General features: G+C 37.8%; 1 protein-coding gene across 32 annotated transcripts in view; it reads left to right on the top strand.

The window, feature by feature from the left end:
• Positions 1-26649, top strand: part of PTPRD (protein tyrosine phosphatase receptor type D) — a 626044-nt gene that overhangs the window by 494524 nt on the left and 104871 nt on the right. For 15 of the 32 annotated variants that reach the window (XM_045580211.1, XM_045580225.1, XM_036434060.2 and 12 more), the window contains 4 exons: positions 4236-4396; positions 9701-9712; positions 14128-14240; positions 26153-26194. In XM_045580211.1, the coding sequence (XP_045436167.1) occupies positions 4236-4396; positions 9701-9712; positions 14128-14240; positions 26153-26194 (328 nt within the window). The remainder of the gene's footprint in view (positions 1-4235; positions 4397-9700; positions 9713-14127; positions 14241-26152; positions 26195-26649) is intronic. The other 17 variants (XM_045580235.1, XM_045580221.1, XM_036434062.2 and 14 more) reach the window with 4 other exon arrangements.

Here is a 26649-nt window from a genome sequence, read left to right as displayed (position 1 = left end):
ACAAAGCGATGGCTTCCTGGAATTTTAATGCACGGATGTGCTTCCTCTCTCTAGTTGAAGGTTCTAAGGCAAAACATCAAGGGAATGGAATGTTGGAAATCATCTTTTCAATTTTTTTTAAAAAGGACTTTTAGATATTTGAAAGCAATTTTCTTTAAATAGCTCTAGGATGTTTCAGAAAGCAAAGTCAGACCATTGTGGAAGATCAGAGAATCCAGCAAAGAGGAGAAATCTCATGAGATCATTAGGCTGTTAGTACCTGCCAGAGCTCTGATTTCTAGTGTCGCCCAGACATTTTTACTAGTGTTCAAATGCATCACCATTGATGAAGCGCCTACACCTTCCTGTGTGCGTCATCACACTGTTTCATTCATTATGTAATCAGCATTTTTCCCAGATATATTATCTGAATTGGCCCTTTTCTTCTTCATCTTTCTCAATGTTGCTCTCAAAGCTAACAGCATGGCTTTTATGTTTCATGTATGTTTTCAGGCCAGCCTTTACTTAATAGAAGAAGAGACTCATAGTCAGCTAGTGTAATGTTAGGAGTGATAACTGTGCTTTTGTAAGCCTCAAATTTTATGAATGATTGTTAATCCACCTAATCACTCCAAGGGTGGACTGATAATTTGCATAAAAAAAACATCCCCCTTCAACAAGACAGAAACTTAACCTCAATCCATTGATTTATATCAAGAACATAGGAGGATGGGTGCAAAATAACCCATTTGGTCTTTTCTGGTACCCCCGCACACTGAGCAAACCCTACGTTTCACAAGGCTGGTGTCTTTTTATGGTTTTGTTTTCCTTTCACTTTACACATCTCTGGTTCCTGAGCTGTGTGCTTTGGGAAAACCTCTGCTTAGATTTCCACACTGGCTGATTTCCACCTTGGTCAAGAATTTCAAGTCAACACTTTGAGTCTGACCAACAGAAGGAGAGGGGAAAGTGTGAGCCAAAACAAAGTTATACACATGTGAAGAATCATGCTTCCTGGATATTTACTAACAGTGTCTTGGTCATGTCCTTTATGTAGATCTTTACGCTGTACATATCTGTTTTTTATTGGCTTCTGAGAAGGTTGTAAATATCCTGAGTTGTTGTCCTTTTTGATGCATTAGAAATCTCCTAGTCCCGTTGATGTCTTTCCGGGGCACACTGAGGAGAACGTGAAGGGAAACTAGTTAACAACCACGTTGTGGGCATGTGTTCTCCAGCTGGACTACTCGGCTTATCGCACTTAAAATGAGAACCGATGTCCTTAACCAAATTTTTAAAAATGCATCTTAAAATTTTAAATGTATTTACTGATCCTAGAATAAATGAGCATATTCTTTTATATCTTGATGATGTCAGCCATTTGAACAGGTGAACATTTTATTTTAGACGACAAAGATTTGTTGGGAACTCAACATTGCAGAGTATAGCTGCTTTAAGTAGCTATACAAATGGTACATAAATCGCTGCCTTCCAGAAGTTTATAGTTTCACTAAAGAAAAGAAGACATATGCACAGATTAAAAAAAAAAAAAAAAAAGATGAATGCCATTAAAAAGGACTGGCTGAGCGCTAAACCATTCGTAGACGACCTGCTTCTGGGTCGGGGTTTCGTACGTAGCAGAGCAGCTCCCTCGCTGCGATCTATTGAAAGTCAGCCCTCGACACAAGGGTTTGAAAAAAAATAAGAAAAAAATAAAATAAAGAGGACTGGCTGAAATGTTTAAAATTACTTTTATCCTATAATTGTGGAATAATTGATTGTTTTCAATTAAGGAAAGTTAGCTTCATTGAAGGCAGTTTTTAAGTAGAGCTTTGAAAATTAGTTTGACTTTCCGGAGCTAAATGTTGTGGAACTTGTGAGAGGGTTAAAGAGAGAATAGAATATTTGGGAAGTAGTAACAAGAAAAGTTTGCTGTGATGGAATGTAGTTTAAAAAAAAATTGTGGAGTCTATTAAGGACCATGCTAAGATGTCTAGGTTTATTCAGGAATTGCCTGAGAGCCTCCTAAGGGTTTCATAGGTGTAGTTTAGGAGAATTACCCTAATGAGAGTAGAGACTCTTACAGGAAGGAGAAAATTCTTGGTATGGTTGGGATGAGCATGAATGAGTCCTAAAGAAAAGGGGTACTCATGAGACTGGAAAGAAGGTGGATGTACTTGGGGGTACATAAATCAGATAAAATCATCATTGTTTCATTCCTAGCTATTGAGAAGGTGAGAGAAAAAGGCAAGTTAGAAGGAGCGTATGCCTGGGAAGTAGGGAAGTAACACACATGCATTTCTTAACTTGCGGATTCATGTAGGATCTCTAGAAACAATTGGATATGAAGGTCTGGAACTCAGCAGAGATTCCAAGTTTAGGAACATTAGTGAGAAAGTAATCTGCATAGAGGTTGGTATTTAAAGCTGGGGGTGACCTTGCCAGCTAAGGGAGAGGAAGAGACACTAGCAGAAAATAAAATGTTAGAGTGCTGGCATGGGATGGATGCAGAGGAATTAACTCAGTTGGTAAGGTTAGGAAGGGAGTAGGTGAGGACAGAATTAAGAGAACCAAGGGAGGGAGTTTTAAAGAAGGCATGATCAACAGAGAGAGACACATCTGGAAAAGACATCTGGAAGAGTAAGAACTGAATAATGACAATTTGATTTGTCAAATAATTGACTTGGGCCAGTGATGGAGTGAGAAGAGATGAGAAGTGAGTGGTAGGAGAGAAGGGGCAGCCCATAGATGTGGATTGGTCTCTGTTGGAAAAGGGAAAGATAAGGCCTTAAAAGGCGGCAGAGTTAAGAGAAGAGTTTTAATACAGGCTAAAATAGGGCAGAAAAATATAAAAGCCAAATTCATAGACACTTAGCCCTTTCTTTCACTGAGTAACTATATATTTCTTCAACTTTATTAAGGAAAAATTAACATATATAATTATGTATATGTTTAAAGTGTACAAAATGATGATTTGATGTCCACATACATATTGGCATGGTTACCAAGGTCAAGATAATTAGCACATTTATACATCTATCATCTCACAGAGTATCCTTTCTTTTGAATGTGGTGAGAATGCTTAAGATCTACTCTCTATGACAAACCTCCTCCCCATTTCCTCCCTCTAGCCTTTGGCAATCACTATTCTATTCGCTGCCCTCAGAAAGATTTGTCCATGCTGTTGCTGAATACTATTTCATTATACATGTGTGTGTATGTGTGTTTACAGATTTTTTTGTTGTTGTTCAGTCATCCATCAAGGGGCACTTAGGTTGTTTCCATACCTTTGATATTGTGAATAAGGTTGCAGTGAACACTGGTGTACAGATACCTTTATAAGATAGTGATTTCATTTCCTTTGAATATATATACCTAAGAGTGGGATTGCTGGATTGTGTGATAGTTCTATTTTTAATGTTTGGAGGAGCCAGTATTCTATTTTTTTCATAAGGGCTATACCAATTTCCATCCCCCCCAGCCCTGTATAAGGGTTCCCTTTTTTCTGTATCACACCAACAATCACACCAACCTCTGAGCAGTAGCTGTGATAAAATTGAATGGGAACTGCTAAATCCTTTTAAGTTATAAAAATTACATGTTATGGAAAACCATATCATCAGTTTCATACATCCTGCATCTATAATTTGAACATTGGACCTCTCTTTTGAAGTTGTAGACATTGTCCATTGTCCGGCCTCTGTTTCCTAACTAATATACATCAAGTGTTAAGGATGACTTACATAATTTAACATTTAATTAAAAATAGTAATTTTTTTTCTATAAATGTTTAGTTTCTAAGTGTGGTCTCCTTAACTGAGTGGTAATGTCTTGAGAGCTGGAGCTAATTATTCCTCTTGATTTTCACATAGCGTGGCACACGTTGGCAGTGTGAATGCTCATTGAACATTTTGCCCCTGGTTAATTACTAGTGCCACACTTCATAAGTCACTTAATATGCCATAGATAGACCCCAATGAAAAAAGTATATCTGGAGTAATTTATACCATCTCAAATTATTTCATTGTAAAATACTTCACCCTATAAGGAAATTTAAATTGTCGATCCTTTTCCCCTTCCCCTCTTAACTTTCTCAAACTTTTGTCCTCTCCCCTCTCCTCCTTTTTATTTACTAACATTGTTTTACACACTTACTATTAAATCCACTATCTCAAATATTTGCCTCTTCTAATGCAAAAGATGTACACCAGAAAGATGTTCGCTTGTAACTTAACATAGACTCTGTTTTTCCTCAGAGGATGTATGCAACCAGTCCCTACTCAGACCCTGTTGTGTCCATGGATCTGGACCCGCAGCCAATCACGGATGAAGAAGAAGGCTTGATCTGGGTTGTGGGCCCTGTCCTCGCAGTGGTCTTTATCATCTGCATTGTTATAGCTATTCTTCTCTACAAGAGGTAGGTTTGCCCCATATTTCTCTTGTGGTCTTGAGGGCTCTCTTATATTTGAAGACTTAACAGTCCTTCTGTGGTCATTCTGTGGTTGATTTTAAGATAAATACCTCCCTGTAGCCCCAGTAGCCATTGGAATGTGGTTGCATTAGAGTTAGAAGGAAATGTACAAACGGCACTATTTATAATCCCCTTCAGTGCGTGTGGTATAGACTTTGTTGCCCAGCCTGCCTGAATGTGAGCCTCTGTCCTCTGAGTATTTAAGGCAATGGCATTTGACACACTTGTATCGATACATTTACAAGCAGATGGTAATACACAAGCTTGCATTTGATTGTTTTAAATGATTCGTTGCTCAAGGTTTTTTTAAACTAAAATTTGCACACTTGTGTCCATTTCATAACTGGAATTGCACGTGTGCTGAGATCCTTCCTGCAGCTATTTCCCAAAACTTAGCCAAGGAGCGGACATTGGAAGATTAGTGAAGAGAAAAGAGGAAGTCAATAACCTTTTCCTTCCTGCTTTTCTTCTAACCCTTATTCCACATCTTCAATACTGAATTCTCATTTGGGTCCAAAGAAGAATGTGAAGTACCATTTTCTTTTTTAAAAAATAATCTCAGTTTTATACTCCCAAATAGCAGTCTGAGTTAGTGTCTTTGATTACAATCAGGATACAAACAGTTCACATATACCCCCATGTTTTCTGATTGTCCACTCTTTTAAAATTTTATGTCTGCCTTCATTACATAGAAGCAAGATGTCTTTCCCTAGATCGCTGCTTATTCAGAAGGAGAAATATTAATAATTCTACCTCTAAATACTTTTAGACTTAAAGATAGAATGGTAAAATTGTAAGTATATAAAATTATAAAAATTAACATATGTAATACATTAACTTAAACATTTAGAATGACTAAATTCTGGATTACCTCCCTTTATATTAACTTTTCTTCCAATTTAAGTTTATTTCATGAAACTTTGTATTCCCATTTTCCGTTGTAGTGTGTCATCTTTCAGAACACTCTGGCGATCTCACCTCTATCATTCTCTCTCTTTTTTCTCTCTCTTCCTTATTCCCTCCTTCCCTGCCTTTCTCTCTCCTCATAACCTTGACCTTCAAGATCAGATGAGAGTTTCTTCATCATGATTCTTGCTTACATGCTTTATCTGATCATCTTATCTCCAGTATTTCTTTTTTCTATCCATATAGTTCCCTTCATTAATTACCTCTTTTACATTAATTACCTCTTTACTGGTATTCCTTTTGTAAATATGTTCTTAAGTTCTTGGAATAGACTTTATTTTATTTTTTATAACTTCTTCTCTTGACTCGAGTATGTCCTTCCAGACACTTCTCTGAAAAACTTACTCTTATGAAGCTGCATTCCATTTTATTTCAGTGTAAAGAGAGGGCTAAGGAAATAAAAGGACAGATTAAAGAAAAGTTCATAACTATAATGCATTAAATTGCCTATCCTATTTTAGAGCTAGAAAAAAAAAGAAAGGAATACCCATAATTATCTTTCCCTGATCACTATGGTCACTCAGTTATCTGTGTCATAAAATAGCAAGTGATTAAAGCTCACAATCTCCTCTTAGTTGATGGTTTCAGTCTTCTGATCCCAATTTGTGTCTTTTCAGTGTGCATTGTATTTAGTCGCCTCTGTCTTGTACAGGAGGTAAGAGCAGGAAACGGGATAACCATGTGCCCCAGAACAGTAACAGATGGGTGAATCCAAGCAAGAGCCAGTAGCCTTTGCTGTTCATGAGCTGCACTTATTACCCTTAGGGAATGCAATAATTAAAAGCAAGACTAAGTTATAATTGTTTTCAGTGAAATATTTATTTAGGTTACCATATCCTACTATGGTAGTCAGATCAGAAATCGTGTGCTTGCTGGCAGTTGCATTTCTAGACCGTATCACATGACATTTGGTGATACTGCAAAATGGACAAAATGCTTATCTTATTTTTTAAATTATGTTTCATGCAGATATATATGACTATCCTTAAATCAGTTCACTGAACAGAGGTGTGCAAGAGATCTATGGGTTGGTTATGTCACTGTGAAGATATAGGATTTTAACCTTGATAATTGTTAACAGTTAAATTTAACATTAAGTTTTCCATTCTTCCTTTGACGTGCTTGGAGAAAGTCAACTCAGTTATAGTTTTTCCCAGTCCTGCAAAAAGAGGCCTCAAATGCAAAGGTTTTATGACTCAGATAAAATAGAGTCGCATTTTTGTGTGTGCATATGTGAGCATCGTCTAATGCAATTGTTGGAGCTGCACACATCCTCGAATGCTAAGTATATTTAGCTAACCATCTGAAGGCCCGTGAAGTGTTTCTGAAATAGAAGTGCTTGCTTCAGCAGTAAAGAACATTCCTGACTTGAAATTCAAATAGACCCAACAATGTCCTCCTTGATTATCGTGAGGCAGTTCAAGAGAAAATTTTCTGTAGGCAATGAATAGTATCTTTTATAGCTTGGATTCTGAACAAAGTTAATTATGTAATAAATACTTCGTCCTTTCCGTTTATACATAGGTTGTCGAATTGACTTTGTTTTTAACCTAGTAATTTGTAAACCTACAATGCATTGGTAACCAGTGACAAAACAGTATCATGCAGGTTTTATAAGTGCCCTCTGAATCATCAGAAAATGAAAATATGTTTGGTAAGGTCTTTAGTGTTAGAAACTACCTTGCACTATGATTTTTTTTTGAAATGGTGTACTCTATGTGACATGGACATTGCTTTTAAAATGTAAACTGCAGACATAAGATGGTAGCAAGGTTAGCAAAACACTCAACTAGGAATCAATAAAACTGAGTTCAAGTCCCAGCTCTGTGACCAGCTAGCTATATGGGTAGAAAGTCATGCCGACACTCTGGGTCTATGTTTCCTCGTTTATAAAACAAATAGGAAGGCTAGATAATTGAATGTTTTAAATAACAATGTTCTATGACGAGAAAACACCAATTGATAAAATATGTACAAATTATTTCTGTACCCAGGGTTTGTTTGTTTTTTGAAGTGATTCTATGTTGCTTTCTTGCTCTCAAAAGAAGCCATAAACAAATTAAATGCTCTTAGACACTCGTCTGTCCTGTACATTTGTTACACACATAAGGTGCTTCAGCCATTAGTTCTAGAGCTGTCCAGGAATTCTTTATATAGAAAATGTTTAATAAAATGTTAATCTGACTGTGGTAAATCATTTCAGGATGGATGAGAAGTTATTACATATTATGGAAAAAAGGAAAATGTGGATTTTCTGGAAAGATCTCGGGCATGATCTAGACAAAATTCACCCTTGACCAGAAATAGTCTATCCTGAATGGACTCTATAGAGAGAGTAAATAAGTTTCAAACCCACCGTGAGACCTTATGTGAGAAGGCCATGAGGTAGATGTGATTCAAATAAGACTTTGGCTTTTCCCAGATCCAACACTGGCCCTTTACGGGCTTGGCCTCTGGAGTCCTCTTTTTTCATATCAACCCTGGATGTATTTCCAAGCTGTCAGCAAAGAAATACCTGGAATACCTTTCCTCACACTCTGCAGCCACTCCTCTTGGACTGGCTCACTCTAACTCATCCTTCAGAGGGAAGCTAAGATGCCACCTACCATATAATGCCCATCTACCTGCCTCCTTCTTGTCCTCTCCTCTCTGCCAGGTCAAGCTGCTTAGGGCCCCTTTTCCTATGCCCCCACAGCACTTTCTACTTAATCTATATCATAGAATCTACCACATTATTGCAATTGCTCCCCTGTTTTAGCTTTCTTGTCCCTTCATAGTGTCAGTTAAGGACTCTGTATCTTTTTTTCCGAGCTGGTGCTTGACACACAGACATACAGAATGATCAGATTTATACAAACCAGAGAGTCTTAAACAAACTCCATTCCCTTGTTTACTCCACCCCTCAATATATCACCATTATCTTGGCTGGCAAAGAGCTGTAATAAAACCCTAACCTATAATTTAAATAGAAGACTGGTTTCAAAAGCCTTCAGATGTCTGCATTTCACCAAAAGCATGCCCATATGTGGTGAGGCTGACATTTCTATGGAAGAGGAAGTGAACTGAACACTCTGAATTCATATAAATATCAACAGTCTTTTAATTCACAGACCTGATAATTCACTAAGTGGTTCTTTTCCATTCAGAGGGATAGATTTTACTGCAATTGATGACCTCATTGATTAAAAAATGAGCAAGTTAGAGACATGTTTGCAGGATTTTTAAGAACCTGGCACTTCATTATTCTCTTCATATGTGTTCTGTCAGATTTAAATGTGGCTTTTGTGTTTTTGAAAAGATATGGACTAAGTTATGCTAAAGCCAGATACTCTAACTTACTTAATACTTGCAATTTGAGAACTTACTTAATACTTGCAATTTGCCTCAATGTGAAGATTGTTCAGATTACTTCTTTACAGGTAAAGGATATACTCTCTTCAGAAAGCACATGGTTATTTAAATATCTACATATTATCACAGGTGACCGTGTCTGTGAGCTTGAGCTCAGTGTGTTCACAGACAGCAGCACCTGTTTGAAAATACCTGACATGTCAGTGGATGGTATTAAATATATTTCTGGATTAGCCCAGCTACACAGCAGATGGGCTATCTCTGTAGATTTATAATGATGAGTATTACTTTTTCCAAAACTAAATGTATTTAGTCCTTTATTGGAAAAGAGACTTATGACCACCTGACTTGTCAAAAGGTATTTGAAGAAATCATTTCTGCCACTATATTACCTCATGATGTATTATGCAGTTGTGAAATAATTTTTTTGTGCATTCCAATGCACTTTGCAAGTTTTTTAGATCATTAAGGGAATAACCTACCTCTTAACTGAGAACTCTTTATTTTAAATGGGCAAATTTCTTATATGGAATAATGTGATATTTCCATTATGTACCTCAGTAGTTTTTCGTGGTGTGTTATATAAAAATCACATTATATCTCTACCATCAAAGAATTCCAGGAATATAACTAATCATGGCAGTATTTTGTAAATGGATGGATAAAAGTGAATATAACAATAACACACTAAAAAATTGCTTTATTTAGCCATGTAATCGCGTGCCCTCTATTTTCTTTATAATTAGAGGCCTTCAAATATTTCGATATGCTGTCACTTGCTAATGTGTGTAAGTTATATGTGTCCCCCCTGTGAGCATTGTTGAAACTTGGTTGTCATGGTTACTCTTATTACCATTGGCCAACTAACATTTAGCTTTCTTTTTCCTTTCCTTTTTTTATTTTTTATTTTTTTGCTGCATTAAAATGGAGCAGTAAACCTGACAGGTGAGGAATAGAGAATAAACCCCTTTCATGCTCAGTAAGAAAAAAATAAGATATGGGTAGACTTTGCAGGTATTGAGGGGGTGAGGGTGGAGGTTGGATATCCTAGTAAAAGATGATAACCTGGCAAATAGAAGATGGATAAAGTCTACATTTACATATAAAGTAAATTGATACTAAAATGATTCTTGGAGAAAACGATTGTCTGTAAAGAAGATAAGACATATTATCTTTATGTAAAGCTAAATGTAGAAGGCATTAAAACCAGTCTCTGAGTTTTGTTTGTTGTTTAGGTAAAGTGAACATTTTTATGTGTTCGTGTGTCTGCCCAAGAGAAATGTGAGGTGTCCTATAAGTTATTTTGTTTTGTTTTGAAGGTGAATTTCTAAGTTTGGTCTTTTATCACCTCTCAATATAGGAATACTAACTACTAGCTTGTTCAACCCTCCAAATATTTATTATAATGTTTTAATGAAAACCCTTATGTAATTCCTAATTATTCTCCATATCTTCCAGCTTTGAATAATAACAGTAATCATAACAATAATAATATCTGTACTGTGTGATTATTGACTGATTGGTTTAATCTAATCTCTTAGCTTGCTAATTAATATCTATATATCCATATCGATACATAAATATACCCGACTAAAGTCAAACGGAGAAAAGAATTTCTGTGCTCATCTAACTTGCCATCTTTCCGATGTTGTACCTCTGTGGCTCTCAGTGAGTGGTCCTTGGATCAGTAGCAGCAGCAGCATCAGGGAACTTGAAATACAAAGTCTTGCCCCACCCCCAGACCTACTGAATCAGAAACTGGGCATTGGCCCAGCAACCTGTAGTTTATTAAGCCCTCCCAGGAGGTTCTGGTGCATGATCAAGTTTGAGAACCACTACTGCATTCTTTTCCCTACAATCACAACACTGATGTGCAAGCTCTACTACACTTTTCCTGACAGGAAGCTTACTACCTCCGTGAGGGTCCTCCATTTGATTTATTTTTATATATCACTAGCTATCATTAATTCTACTAAAAAAAAAAACACAAAAAAAAATGGAAATTTGTTTTTCCCCCACCAAAAGTCAAAACAATTTGAATCTGCTTAATATACTTAGACATCTACCTTCCCGTTATAATACTGCCCACATTACACAACGTTATCAATGCCTTCTTGTCCCATTAATATGAAACTTGAGCCAACAGTTAGATATCATCTTCTAAACCTCCTCCTCTATTTCATAAGTGAAGAAATTGAGAAGGTTTGTAGTTGGCATACCCAATGAGAGCGATACACACCAGTAGTGGCAGAGTTAGAGATTTATTCTTAATGGTGTCAGAATTGGGACATGTTTGAACTGATATCTTTGAATATTTATAGTAGAGATTTCAAATAAATACAGTTTTTCAAAAGCCTGTATCCATATGTCTGAGTATCTTTGTTCCAAATAAATAGATTTGGTCTTCCCCACAAACCCGCCAACCAAAGAGTAGCATATTTGTTGTACATTATTCACATCCCAAACACACACGTGCTTTTACACTGTCAGAGATTTCAGCCATCTCTGAAAAGTTGGCTTCTGCTTCCTCTTCACCCATAACTCCTGTGCATGGTAGATAACTTCTGGCTGCAAGAAATGAACTTACACCAGGACTTTTTAATCCCAATAGAAAACATAAAACAGCAAGGCAGACTTTATCATCTCATTCTAGTCCCTATTCTTTGCTTTTTAAATAGATTAATATGAAAATAATGAGACCTCAGAAAACTTAGGGGGAAAAAAAACGTTACAGTAGTTTCATGTAGGACCCAATTTAAACAGGAATATGCCAATTAACTATTTGCAATAGTAACTTTATTTTTAAAGCTTTTTACTAGTATTACTTATGATGGCCAAACTCCTCATCTTGCAAACCTTTCTTGGAAATTCTTTCTGTTAGGAAACAGCCATTTAAGCACATTTCTGTTTTAAATAATGTGATAAGAGTGTGGGAAGCTAGAACTATCCATGTTGTGATCACCAAAATGAAATTAAACAATACAAAACTTAAACCACTAGTTTTCCTAGCTGGCAAAGGTTTTTGGAGTCTGAGTTCGTGGATGTCATTCCATTTGAACAGATACAGTGAGGGAGATACTAGGTATCAAATAGTAGGGCACCTCTTCCAATTTATTATAAGTGTGAATTGTAAATTTACTCCAATGCTTTGGGTTTTCTGAGACTCCTCGGGGCAACAATATGTGATTTTCAGCTTTCCTGGTGTGAGAGAAACTGAATAAATTTCTTTAGAGGGTATTTATTTTCTGTCCCTTAGTCTCAGGGTCACTTCCCTGGCCTCAGTGTAAAAGAAGAAAAGCAAGGTGTTCCACTTCACCTGCATGACAGAAGTAGTTTTCTTGCCCAGGTTATTTCTACTTTTGATTTCCAATAATCCTGCAACAATGACAGCAAAGCCACTTTGAAAAGGTGTAAAAGGTAGTCATTGGGTCTGGAACATCAGGGAAGAAATAAGAATCTTTGCAAATGTGTGTGAAAAGACTAAATCCTGAGAAGGGCCTCAGGGATGATCTGAAATGGGAAGGCCAGCCATCTGTTCGTTACACATGAGGTCCATTGACAAACCACACTCGGTGACATTTTACTCACCCCTTTAGGTTCTGCATCTTCAGGGGGAACAAGAAGGCAGATATCCCCATTATAAACCCTGTGACATTTTCTCTCTGAAACTGGTCATCTTATCCTTCTTTCCCACGCTCTTCTGAGCCTCATTCTATTCCTTCTCGTATGTTTTTTGCCAGCCCTTCATTGCTTCTTTTCTTCCCATCTCCAGAGCTCCATGTACCTGTCCCTCACCTCACTTCACTGCTTTCCTCTGATTGGTGCTGAGCTTGGCAGTATCTTCTGTCCTAAGACTGTGTCTATCTCCTTTAGGTAGAAACAGGAAACAGGAGACAGGATAATCCAAAATTTTAAAATTGCAAAGTGTTGGTTTAATAGGACTACACCCAAGAAAAGTCATTAAGTCAATCATATTTTGCCAATGGCATCTCACTTGAATGAGTCAAGTGCACTTTCTCTTTGCATCCATCTTCACTTCATCCCTGGCTAGTTTTATCTTACACAGATGAGCAGAGATGGAAGGAAGACTATTTTCTTTTCATGAAACAATCTGTGTGACACTGAATGAGAGCCCATTGACATAGAAACACCAGTGAGTGTACCACAGTCATAGTGAAAAGACAGAGGGAGTTTTCTAAACACTCTGCTGCACCCCTTTCCTCAGTTAGAATTCCTGCGCTTTGAAGGAGGGGGAGATGCTCGAATTATGACTCTAGCATGGGGATTGCTGGGATCCGTATTTGAAAGAAAGCACTGTTTGAAAAAGCCTTCCGTTTCTGAAGTGAATTGTTCATCTCGGTCAATCTGAAAGAAAATAATTAGGTACCATTCTGATTATTTGAGTTTGAGAGGGGAAAAAAAGAATAAAGAAATGTTAAGGGGGAAACCTGACATTTTTATATAGACATTTGTTAACAATACATTATCATATTTTAAATAAGAGTATTTAATAAAACTAGTAGATAGCAATAAAAACAAAGATAAAATGAATTGTGTGAAGGATTATTTATAAATAGAAACTGAATGGTTCATATACCTGAATGATCATTAAGAGAATGCAACTACCCTCTAGGTGAAATGACTTTTTCTCCAATCTTACTGTGATTGACTTTCACTACAAAATCTTAATCATAGTTAATATTACTCATAAGTTAGCTGAACACTAAAAACAACCAAACAGCCAACACTTATTTTTTTTTTGAGGGGGTGGGGATTTGAAAGAGAACATGAATGTTTCTCCTGTGTCCCAGTCTCCTTCCAGGTGTTCGGCTAACTTGGAGTCTTAGAAACTCACTCACTGTATTTATCTGCCTAATGGGAAAATCCACCGCAGGTTCACTTTGTAGCCTCCAGTTACATATTCTTAGAAAAAATCTGGGTCCGATTTAGAAGCCCAGTAGCTTAACTCTAGGGTAACAATAATCTTAGAATTGGCTGCTAGGGGTCCTCTGTTCTCTTCCTCACCAACAAAACTAGTGGATAAGATAGAATCGCTGAGCAAGGATCCACGTGAATCTCACTAACACTCCCTTCAAGCCTAAAGTCAGAGTCACAGTGCTATTTCATTCTCCCGCTGAAAGAGGACTCAGAGATCATCCACCTAAACAAAAATTGTCCCCGAGCAAATACTATAGGTGGAATAAGGAAAAGCAACCTTGAACAGGTCACAAAGCTAGCCAGCCCATTGAGTTTTAAAACTGAAAATTTGGGAGGGGCATGGCTCTCTGCTCTTTAAATCTGTTTTATTTTTCTGTATTTTTTTTTCTAAAATGTCTTAAATGTTTACTTTCTCCCTGTAGGAAAAGGGCAGAGTCTGACTCTCGAAAGAGCAGCATACCGAATAGTAAGGAGGTCCCTTCACACCATCCAACAGACCCCGTAGAACTAAGGCGCCTTAATTTCCAAACGCCAGGTAAGAGACATGACTCATCTTGCCTATGTTACCGTCTACGCTAAAATTGTATAGGCCAGCCAATACCAAAGTGAGAGATGAATGTGTCGCTTTATTTTCAACAATAAAGCGTGTGTGTCCTTCTCTTTTATTTTTATATTATTGAGATTCTCCAAAACGTGAGTCCTGAAAGGAAATTAAGCCCTTTGTGCAAATCTGAGGTGGAGTATAAAAGAGGAAAAACATATTTCTTCAAATTTGAACAATTTATACTCTTTTAAGAATAACTACATTTTACTGGCTTCCTAACACAGTTATTATTTTCAATGACACGTATATGGAAAGAATTAAGTTTCTCATCTTATAATGTGAATGAATAGATGGTGGATTAATGTTACATCATTCAGAATATACAGGATGGAGCAAGAGTAAGTTTAGAGTTTCTCATATGGAATAACACAGTAATAAATAATGATACAAGACACTCATAACTGCAAATCTAATTTTGCTCCACCCTGTATTTATTCTGTATTTTTATATTAAGATTTTGCATTTATATTACTCTGAATGAAAAGGGGAGGGAGGGAGATAGAGAGGGAAGGAGGGGTTACCAGAAGGAGAAAGGGAAGGCTGGAGGGAGGAAAGGACACAAAAAATCGGACTCTCATTGACCAATTCAGGTTTCCTACTGTGGAGACAAAGAGTGGCTGAGAATAAGAATATGCTTGTTTTTGAAAATAAATAACATCAAGTGCTTCAAAAGAGGAAAGCTATTCTTGCTATGGGGCATTTTGTACAGTTAATTGAAATCTAGTCCTGTTTTACTGTCTTTTAAATAAATCTTATTTATACCAAATGAAGGGCAAGCAATCAATGGTAAAGAGAGATGAAAATATAAAACTGAGTGGCACTAGTGTAATAGCTAATGGTAATGAGCACAGTAGAGAGCTGACTCAGGAAGTCTGCTTGATTGAAGTGTGATAGCATGGTTCCCCCAATTGTTGAGAGGTTATCTCTGTGTCCAGAGGATATTCTGCCTCACAGTTACATACACCACAGGTCTATTTGGCTACACGTTTGTAGTGAATTGCTTTGAGTTGAAAATACATGGTCTATTGTATTTAGTTTATTTTCTCTTTAACATGTAGATATGTCATCATAACTGGTAACTATTCAGTTCAAAGAACCATTTGGCATTTACAAAGTGGTTATACAAACTATAAATGTGCTTTGTTTAAATTATATTGGAACTGAAGTTTGACTTTTTAAAAATTCTGTTTTCAAAAGCAAAATATACTGAAACCATCAGCAGCATGAAAGGTGGGAGGAAATAAATGTTTGCGTAGCCAAAAGTCTCCCGAATGCATATTACCAAACAGACTGATCAGTGTAGATTGTGCACATGTGCTGATGACTGAGCAGCGATCCCTGTGTAACCTTGGATGATCTCTGTTGAGTGGCCTGCTTCGTGCTCCATTAAGGCAACTTGATATGAATTGAGTAACAAACCTTCTCTGTTCAGCACTTTCTGAAATAGTGGTATACTGACTTTTTCAGGCTACAGGCATCTTCTTAATTCACATACTTTTCAATCTGGCTAAACCAGCGTATGGAAGAGCTGAAAGCCACAGAAATAATGTGGTGCATTATTTCTTGAATATGTTACCTCATCATCTTTATGAGAACAGCACGTTATAGAAATGGGGAAATCATTAAGCCACTCAGTGTCTTGGGCTTGGCACTGCTTTCACCTCCTCCAGCTTGCATGTGAAGTGTTATCTGTAGTGGAACAACCTTGGTCTTCCAGCAGCGACAGGCACACACTGTGGGGTTCAGTGGAAAGCGAAAGGTGGCCCCAAGAAGAAAGTCAGTGGGAGTGCTATTCCCTCTACCTCCAGCACCAGCAGATGTTGCTGAGCATTAATGTAAGGTGTGGATGGGAAGTGTTTAGAAAGGATGACTAGCTGAGGACAGGTGATTACAAGAAATAGAATAGAAAGGCCTTCAACCAGGAGACCTCCATCTGCAAGTACTTCTCACTTTTATTGGTAATTTGGCAAATATGGCCAAACCCAAGAATTCTATTAAAAAATTTTTAAAAATTTCCTAATGTACATAGGTACATTAGATCCACATAGAAAGGGACCCTGTTAAAATATATACAAGTCACTGGGAAGAGAAATGAAGGCTGCACTTGCAGTGACATTCATTATGTCACCAATGGCTGTACAAAATTTCAGTGGGAACCCAAGTCTATAGAAGATACCATTTAAGGAAGCTCAGATTGACCACTCAAATGGATAATAGAATGAAGTTTGGGAGGATGACTAAAGGGGAGAGGAGAGAGGAGAGGAAGATAATAGAAATTGTCCTGAGGTCCTCACACATCTGTTCGTGCAGGAAGCATTCTATTGTGCCCTTTAGCTCAGGTAAGCGGTCTACTTAAGTTGATTTGTTGAACAAGTCTTTTTTTCCTCTCAAGATCTATAATGTGGCCTGCTGTCCTGAAAATGGGACCATTTGACACAGGAAATAGACGTGGCTGTTAATGTGGAAATCATGCTAATGTGACCATTTGCTTCAGCCAGTGGCTATGAATTATCTGGATTACTTGCCAATAGGATGAGAGCAGAAAGTGGGATTGTTAACCTAGGAAACTCTTTGTGCTTTTTCCTCCTCTTATTCATGAACAATGTGGGCTTTCCTAGATGGCAAAAAATGACCCTGTACTAGGTGTTGCACATCCGATTATATGACACTACATGATTATTTGTATTTTAAACCAAAAATTGTACCTTCCACTCTCTGAAATGTGCTTTTATGTACATCAGACATTTGAATTTATAATTTGTTATACCTAGACATTATAAAGCTTGGCAGTGTTTATGAATGATATGCACCAGGAGGGAATTAATGATCCATGCATTCACTTTAAACAAATACCTTTCAGTGAAATCAGAGACCGGTGATTTTTATAACCAGCCCCGACTACAGAACATGTTCATGAAAGCAGATTGATTTCTGCTTCTGTTGAGTCTGTCATGGATGGTAAAATACCAAATCATACCGTTTGAAATTCAGTGGTTCTTTCAGAAGGTAAAGGAAGACTTTGCTTAGTTCATGGGTTCTATGCATCCATCCTGCCTTTCTTGTCAAGCCATCTTGTGAATTAAAATTCTGTTTGCTTTTTTAAGTTATTCTCGTCAGAGAGTCTGAATGTAAGGAGGCAGACTTCTCCCTCTCAGTTCTGCCATCTATTCAGATGGTTTTGAAGCACGCCTTCCAGTTTTCCTATAAGTGTGGCACTGTAACAATTGAAGCGCTTCAAAGCTTCTTGCCCTTCACTGCAGTGCCACAAGCACACCTGTCTCTGGGTTAGAAGAAGAAAAAGCTCAGAACTCAATGCATCTTCTCTCAGTGAAGGCACCAAGTGGAGACAGAGAACTGGTTGCTTTCAGTGTCACCATCTCTGGGAGGTTGGAGATGTGTTGAGAACAGTGCTTTGGCACACTTTCCAAATTTGGGGTGGCGGTCAAGTCTCTGTCCATGGAACACTGCATTCAGGCATCTGAACAGGGGGAGGAAGTCACATACCTTCCCGGTTGAGAACAGGTACCTCTGTTTATAGATATGTGCCATGCATATGTTTATCTATCCATCAGGTTCAGATGCCAATGTATCAGCCAGGTTATGTTTAGAAGGTGAACCACCTGATCTCTTAAAACAATATGGTTGGCAATGATAAATCATCAATTGTTGGTGAAGGGCGTCAGTCAGAACCAGTGTGGAACATATAATTAAAGGAGCATTGCTTTATCGCCTATGGCCTACAAAAGTGAAGCAGAGACCTGAATGTACAGGAAGGTATCATTTAGCTAAGGTTAGACTAATCACTTTAAATGATGAATGGAATAGATTGGGCAAAATGAGAAAGGGAGAGAGGAAATTTGGCAGAAGAGCTAGAATTGACAGCTGATCAAGTTTTATAAGTGCAGGAAGGGAAGAAAATATTTATTTATATAAGATACTTTTAAAAGAAACCTCTATTAAGCCGTATACATCTTTGTGGGAGCAGTAACGGGGGTTGGTTTAGGATGGTTGATAAATGAGTTAGTTACACAGTAAACAAAATTAAACTATAGGATGAATGTTTTTTATTTTTATCTTAAAAAAAAAATTCTGCCCTAGCCAGCTTGGTTCAGTAGATAGAGTGTTGGCCTCAGACTGAAAGATCCCAGGTTCATGGGTGGTCAAGAGCACATGCCCAGGTTGTGGGCTCAATCCCTAGTGTGGGGCGTGCCGGAGGCAACCCATCAATGATTGTCTCTCATTATTGATGTTTCTATTATATCTCTCTCTCCTTCTCCCTTCCTCTCTGAAATTAATAAAAATAAATTTTAAAAAACCCTGAGTCATTCTATGACTGCCTCCTTCTGTGAATATTTTTTGTCCTTAATTACAAAAGCAACACACATTTTGGGGGGAAATTTGGCGAAATAAATAAGTTTGTTAGCAATTGTTGTACTTCAGTTGTAGCTATCCAGATATTCATTATATTGCCTAAATTTGTTGTATGTTTAACATGTTTTATTGATTAGAAGAGTAAAAAAAAAACCACTTTCAAAATGGTTCTTTATTCCACTTTTAATTTTTTTATTTGACATGTTTAAAATAAAAAGTAACAGACTTCCTATTAACTACTCCAGTTTTACCCTCAAGAAAAATCTGCCATATGTAGCTCCCTGTGTATCTTTCCAGCCCTTTTCTATGTATATACAGTGTTTTTAAATGATAAAATATAGAGCAGGTGTATAGAGATATAGATAGGTGCATTTACATACAATTTCCTGTTTTAAAAGTTCACTATATAAAAATAGACTTTTTTGCAAGATAGTGGGTTAAGTTTAATCTCCCTTTTAACAACCGATAGCATTCTGCTCTACAGATGTTGCAAACGCGTGGACTCGTTTTTATTAACAGAGGCCAAGTTATTTTTCCCGTGTTTTGTTCTTGCAAACAATACTGTGATGGCCAGCACTGAGCCTCTCTCCTCACATCTTTGTTGCTGTTTCTGAATGTGAGACACCTAGAAGCATGATTGCAGGGTTGTAGGGTGGACACATTTACCATCTTGCTACAGACAGCCAATTACAGATTTTTATTTTTTTTTGAAATGTTGTAAAAAGCTTTTACTTTCAGTGAGCCAGGGCCTCTAGAATTGGACAAAATGACTATAATAAATAAAATATTGTCAGAAGATGATGATATATAAGAAAATCAAAGAAATTGCTATTATGTGTTCATATTTTTACTTTTTTCCCAGTGAAGCAGATTTAAAAGTTTATCTCAGAGAAATAAGCTTCATTTCTAATGCAAAATGGAATAGGGCAAAATGAGAAAGGGAGAGAGGAAATGTGGCAGAAGAGTTAGAATTGGCAGCTGATCAAATTTTACAAGTGGAGGAAGGTGTATGGGGAACATGTAACTAATAGCATCATACAATTCTCCAGTCACCATCTCTCTCTGTGCTGGCAAAATCCATCGCCCAGACACTCACATCAGAGACCACATACTGCACACCACACCTTCGGCTGATTTGTCAGTTTCTATCAGAATTTTTTTTTTCACTGAAAAATTGTCTCTAAACCCAATACTCATATACCGCCCCCCAGAAAATTTTCCAAACAAAAACCAAACTTTAGTGTTTATCCTTGCATCTTTTAGGAAAAGAGATTTAAAAATTGATGATCAGATGTTACAACCTACAGACCTCATTTTTATTTTGTAAAATGACCTCATTATGTTTTGCCCTAAAGCATACATGGATGGTAGGTGATTGATGGGCTGTGAAAAACAAAAAGGAACTCATAAGAAGTTAATATAGAAAAAGCAATATCAGCAGCAGAATATCTGTGCAGCAATTGGATGGGTTTCAAAAGCTCTTATGCTTTCTTGATCCATCTTTACTTTTAATTGGATCAATGCTAACAAAGTCCATTTTTCTATAGACTCTCTTATCTTCATATTTGGTTTTGTATTGTAAGAAACTTAGGTATAAAATATAGATTAAGAGCACCTTATGTGCTCTTTATATATTACACTAGAGGCTTAGTGCATGAAATTTGTGCACTGGGTTGGGGGAGGGGTCCTTCAGCCTGACCTGCACCCTCCCACAGTCCGGACCCTTCAGGGGATGTCTGCCCAAACCAGTCTGGAATCCCTCCTTACCTGCTCGCTCCTTACCGCTCGGCTTGCTGCTCCTTAGTGCTGCCACAGAGGCCTCCTTTCTGCTTCACTCACCAGCCATGGGAGCGCACTGACCACCAGGGGGCATCTCCTGTGTTGGGCATCAGCCCCTGGTGGTCAGTTCACAAAATAGCAATTGGTCGTTCCCGTCATTCTACGATAACGGGTCACTTAGGCTTTTATTATGTAGATTTTGAAACTTGGTTCATAGAATTTAAACGGTAAATTTCTGATATAAAGAAACATGGTTTATTCAAATTCTGCACTTTTGGAAATGATACATTAAAAATGAGTTTTAGCCCTAGCCAGTTTGGTTCAGTAGATACAGTGCCGGCCTGAGGACTGAATGGTCTCGGTTTCAATTCTGATCAAGGGCACATGCCAGGTTGCAGGCTTGATCCCCAGTAACTTGCATGCAGAAGGCAGCTGATCATTGATTCTTTCTCATCATTGATATTTCTATCTCTCTCTCCCTTCCTCTGAAATCAATAAAAATATATCATTTTTTAAAAATGAGTTTTAATGATGCCATTCAGAACTTAAAAAAAAATTACTCTTGGTATAACTTTCCCTTGAAGATGATCCTAGTTATGGATTAAGTCAAATTGTCATTACGTTTTTACCAAGAAGTAATTATATCCTACAAATCAATGGTCTCTTTTTTATTTCTTTCATCATTCAATTATGAGACAGATAGTAAACAGAGACTATATTTTTCATTCACGTTATTTTAAATAGTGCATACAATATATAAAAAGTCTGACAGATATTTTACAAACTAATTAGTTGGGAAAGAAGCCATAAAGAGCAGATTTCTAAGTCCTTACTCTTATTAATAACAGAAAAAATAACACCTACAAGATGTTCCACCACTATCAGTAATCTCAACAACTCTATTTAGCAAAATAGTTGTGATAAAGTGCTTATAGACATCTACTGCAAATAAAGCAAGTGCTTGATAAACATTTCTTTATAAAGCCATTTGAAGCATACCGTTGATAGATTACTTAAAATCTAACAGCATTTTCAAAGCAAAAACATTGTAAATTGGGGATTTAAAAAATACTCTTATTTTAAATAACACTAGAGTCTAACATTTTGACTGTTTACCTTTAGTGGATGGTTTAATGGGATCTTATTATAATGTGATGAGAAGTAACTGGAAAATGCAAGTGTGTAGCACATTTTCCCTCTTCCCTATCACCGAGACATGCCTTCTGTCACACAGCTATTACATTATCAGCACACTGGTTGGGACTCAGATAGTTTATGATCTCCGCATTATTATGTACATAGCCCAGTCTCACAGACCCATATTTGTGTGTGTGTGTGTGACCGTCCTTTCAGTGTTAAATGATTTACATGGCATAATGAGAAGTGCCCTAAATGAGAAGTAACAGGTCGGGTATCAAAGCCCCATGAAGCCATAGTTTTACTGAGAAGGATGAACTTGGTCAAGTCCTTTTATCCCTCTGAGCTTCATTTTTCTAATTAGTAAAATTAATGGTGGGGGGAGGTCAGGAAAAGTAGATGAACCCACTGGTCAGAGGGTGACTCATGAAAAGTAGCATTGTCCTATCCCTCACCCATGCTTGTTCTCTAGCCCAGTGCCTTATGGATATAAGCATGCGGTATGTCACTCTCAACCTTCTTTTGATTTTAATTCTCTCTCGCTCGCGCTCGCTCTCTCTCTCTCTCTCTCTCTCTCTCTCTCTCTTTCTCTCTCACACACACACACACACACACACACACACACACACACACACGAACATGAACACAAACATACACACACAGAAAGCATTTTGCTGTTTTCAAAACAGAATTCACAATCTGGTTAGCCAGATGTGGCTTGCAAAGATCTTGTCTTTGCCCCATAGGGTTTCAACAAAATTCTGAGTCGAGGAAACAGCACATAACAGTCTAGGTTTTCAGTTGCTATTGAAAAATCTGAAAAGTCTCTCTCCCTCTTGGCACTGCAGTAGCACTTGGGAAATACCTGCTAGAGCTGAATTGTGTCACCCTCTCGGAGGTCCTCCTGAGCCTCCGTCACCCCTGGAGATGACGCTGACATTGAGACTGAATGTTGGTTGCCCTTTCACCTCATGCTTATTGTTACTTTTATATAATAGAGCAACGTTTCTTCTATATCTGGCCTCGATTGAAAGTAGGGAAAGGAAAGAAAGCTCGAGGCTGCTAGCGGGGAGGAAATGGGGATGAGTGCATGTCTTTGCGAAGCTGTTAATGCAATACCTGGGCACGGTCAGTGATTTGCCTTACCACCCTTGCCCCTTCACCCACTGGAAACTTTGCCCCCTACTTAGGAAATTCTAACTGCCGTTCTAGAATGAATACAGAAGAAAGATGCCAAGCCTACTTAAGACTTTTTTTTTATTTATTTAAAAGTAATTTAACTTCTCTGGACTTCAGAGTTCTCTTATTAATAACGTTTAGCCCTAGCCATTACGTTAGTCATTACGTTTTTACCAATGCAAATGCTGGACTAAGTAAGCTCTAAGGTACCTCTTAGCTTAAAATGATATGATTTTAATGTGTTATTGCTCATAAGGAAGCCACCACCACATCACTCTCACAAATATGTGCCCTATTAGAAGCAGTTGCAGTGTTTTTCCTCCCACCTCAGGCAGATTTCAGTGACTATATCCGTCGTTTTTCATGTTAACAGTGTACACCTTATCAAAGCTGCACAATGAGAACTCTGGTCAGATTCAACAAGTACCTCTAAAATGTGTTTATGTTGTGCGTTTGTAGCTACAAACTGAGAAAGCCATGAATGACCCTGCAAGTCCTCATCAATTGTGTGCTCTTCTTAAAAGTCTTTGCTGCTCATAATCGTTAACGTGCGAAAGCAGAGTCAAGTGTAGCACCAGAAGAAAGCTGATCTCATTCTCATAAATGCTGATATGATTTTGGAATGAGAATTTAATAAATGGGGTTATAGGTTCCTGCGTAGAATTCCCATAGTGCCTTCCACACTTACAGGCTCTGATTTAATTGGTGTGGAAGGAAGGAATTATTTTAAAACACCTCAAGTGATGCTAATATGAAAACACTGGTCTAATAAAAACTTTGGTGTGTAGACTATGAACAATGGCCAGATTACCAGACAAAGGGTTGACAAGGCACCATAGTGGAGTCAATGTCATTCAGAATATAACATGCTTGCTTTTATCATATAAATCTCTATCAACGATGGGCAATGGAGAAGGCTGGGGGAAATAATATAACACTATGTTGTAATAAATAGATCTTTGGTGATTATTTTCTGGTATGAGCTAAAGAGTTTCCTATTAGAGAACGTTCATCCAGATTTACTCTTTAGCATAATTTTATGTTACTAGGTGATACGCTTTTTGGTTAGCTAAAGAAAGTAGTGTTAAAGTTACATAATTCAAAATGTAGAGTATTAAACTGCATAACAGTTTTGGATTTTGCAAAAAGTAAATGTTCACCGCCCTTCAAAGAAAAGGAGCTGTAACTTTTAGAGCCCTTACACATGCACCACATCTGAGAGCTCCTTCTCTGCTCTTCCATGTGTTCTACAGATCTCTTCTACGTGTGGCACAAATGACTCGCAAAGAAGGATTTATCTAGTTCTGCATTTTTATTTTACACACAAGCAAATTGAGGTGCTTCATCACAATCGATTGTCCCTGTTAGTAGATGGCAGAAATAGAAGTGGAATCCATGCCCAGTATTCTAGTCTGGGGTTCCTTCTCCTATATTATCAGATTCCCACAAGTTCTCCTCCCTTTTCTGTGGAACACCCATTCTGCCATTTTCACTTGTTCTGTAACTCCAGCCAAAACGATACATACTGACAAGTCTTATGAATAATGATTCTTGAAGGCTGTGGTATCTTTGTATGTGATATGTATATCCTAGTTTAGAATGTAAACAGTCAGTGCAGAGTTGCTTGGATCTCCCTATAATTAGCTTCCAAAATAAGACCACTTTGCCAGTGCATGCAAAAGTGAATATGTTGATCGCATCTTTGGTTGATGATGATGGTCTTCTACTGCTATGATACTAATACTTTTCCCATCTCCAACTGGCTTTACTTTTGCAGCTTTGAGCAGTAATTCAGTCCCCTACGCCTCCCTGATTGGCTCTGTGTCCTCCCTCTCTAGCCAAACCACCACTCAGTCCATATATGATAATAACTCTCTCCCACGATTCGCTCGAAAAGGTCTAAACATCTTTGTCTCTGTTATTTTCTCTGTTAAAGCACTGCAATGGATGTTCACATTATTCCATTTCCATTTCCGGACAAGCCCAGAGTCTCTTGTGCCTTTGCATCTCCATTCTTGCCACCGGGGGTGCCTCATCTGGATAAGATCCCTGTAATTACCTGACCCCTGTCACCCACCCCTGCCCTCCACAGAATGTCAATTAGTGCAATGATATCTTCTATATGGGGAAGTTCTAGAAATGGGCTCCAACATTTTGGCCCAAATGCACAATTATATCAGCAACAAATTCTGCTTCTGAACCTACTCATTTTTATTGAGCCTGCTATTAAGATTTTAACTAACTGCAAGCAGTCCTTCCTGGACAAACATGCTACAACACCGAAATTGAGGACGCTGTGCTACCATGGTGATCTAGAAGAATCAAAATAGTTCTCCATTTAACTTGCCAGGACGATTGATAATTTGGCATTTGCAATAAAGGAACTTGCTGGATGACTTTCAATAATGGCATAATTTTTTAAATGCCCATAAAGTAAATCACATATCAAGTTGACTTAATGGTCACCGTTCACAGGCTAACACCCTCCAAGGAATCCCAGGGGCAGTCGACTGTCAACATGGCTTCCAGTTTGAGCCCCTCTCTCACTCTCCATCTGCTTCCGAGGCTCCCCTGGGGGCATGCTAGTTCAGGTGTTTCTAGCCAGTTGAAATGTGTATCAGTAAGACATGAGTCAGCAGGTTCTCTCTCATGTTACTCTTAAAAAATGAATCTGAAAGAAATACAATGCAAATCATATGAAATCCAATGTCAGAAAACATTGGAAAGACACAGGAATTGTCAAAATTAGCAGTGAATTATTTTGAATTGAATCGGTGATATTCAACAGCTGGCAGACTGAACTACACTGGACTTGCCACCACCACCACCTCCCCCTTCCTGCCACTGCTTTCTTTCTTTTTCACCTTTCCCCCTCCTTGTTCTTTCACCACCTTTTGCTCACTTCCCTAAATTCATTTCGCATGAGTGGACAAAGATGTTTACACCTGGGGTAGATTGTAGGTTTACTGGGGGTCGAATAATGGAGAATAGGTAAATTACCACAAAGCCTTAGTGCGGGCCATTTGTCAATGCCCAGGAGGTCACAACCCCAGCTTCTACAATCTGCTGCTAGTGGAAACATTTTTGCAACTTAGTTTGGTGTCTGATTTTGTCATCAGTGATTATCATCTATGAGCTGGTGTGCATGCTATTCTTTGCACCCATGTTTGCATGTGAATGTCAGTCACCTACAGATTATGAAGTATTAAAGTGATCTCCATCGAGTCACAATGTATAAGTGAATCCTGTAAAAAGTTGCTGCATTTTTATTAGTCCTTTTAAAAAGTATATCAGACTATACATTTCATTTTTTGTTTTGTTTTGTTTTTACAAACTCGTTCTATTTTGTTTTATTTACACCATCATTTCCTTTGCAGGTTCAGATGATTCCGGTTACCCTGGTAACCTTCATTCGTCAAGTTAGTTTTCCTTGATTATGCATAAGTCACTTTATGTTTCCTATCAAGCTACTCCTGTTTCCCTTTTAGGCCTTCTCAGTGTCCGTTTTCTTAGTTCACTTTATGCCATTTAATTCCACACAATTTCCATTTCACACAGTGCAGGAAAAGGAGTTTGAAATGACATAATAGTCATTACTCAAAGCAGAAGTTGACAACAAGCCTGACTGTCAGTCTTCTCCACTAGCTAACTGCATCGGTTCATAGCACAATAACGCTTTCTTTTACACCAGGAGTGTTAGTATGGGGACTGTGCTGGGTGACTTTTCATTTGGCTACAAAATTCATTCTTCCAGAGCATGTCCTGCTTTGAGTAACCAAACTATCTGCCTGCTTCCTCACATACGACATCCTTACTACTCACACATTTTTCAGGCCATTTCTAACTATAGCATTTTCTATATTTTGGAACTAAT

Source organism: Pipistrellus kuhlii, unplaced genomic scaffold (genome assembly GCF_014108245.1).
Source record: "Pipistrellus kuhlii isolate mPipKuh1 unplaced genomic scaffold, mPipKuh1.p scaffold_m20_p_12, whole genome shotgun sequence".
NCBI classification, from domain to species: domain Eukaryota; kingdom Metazoa; phylum Chordata; class Mammalia; order Chiroptera; family Vespertilionidae; genus Pipistrellus; species Pipistrellus kuhlii.
This window is presented reverse-complemented; position numbering and strand designations above follow the sequence as displayed.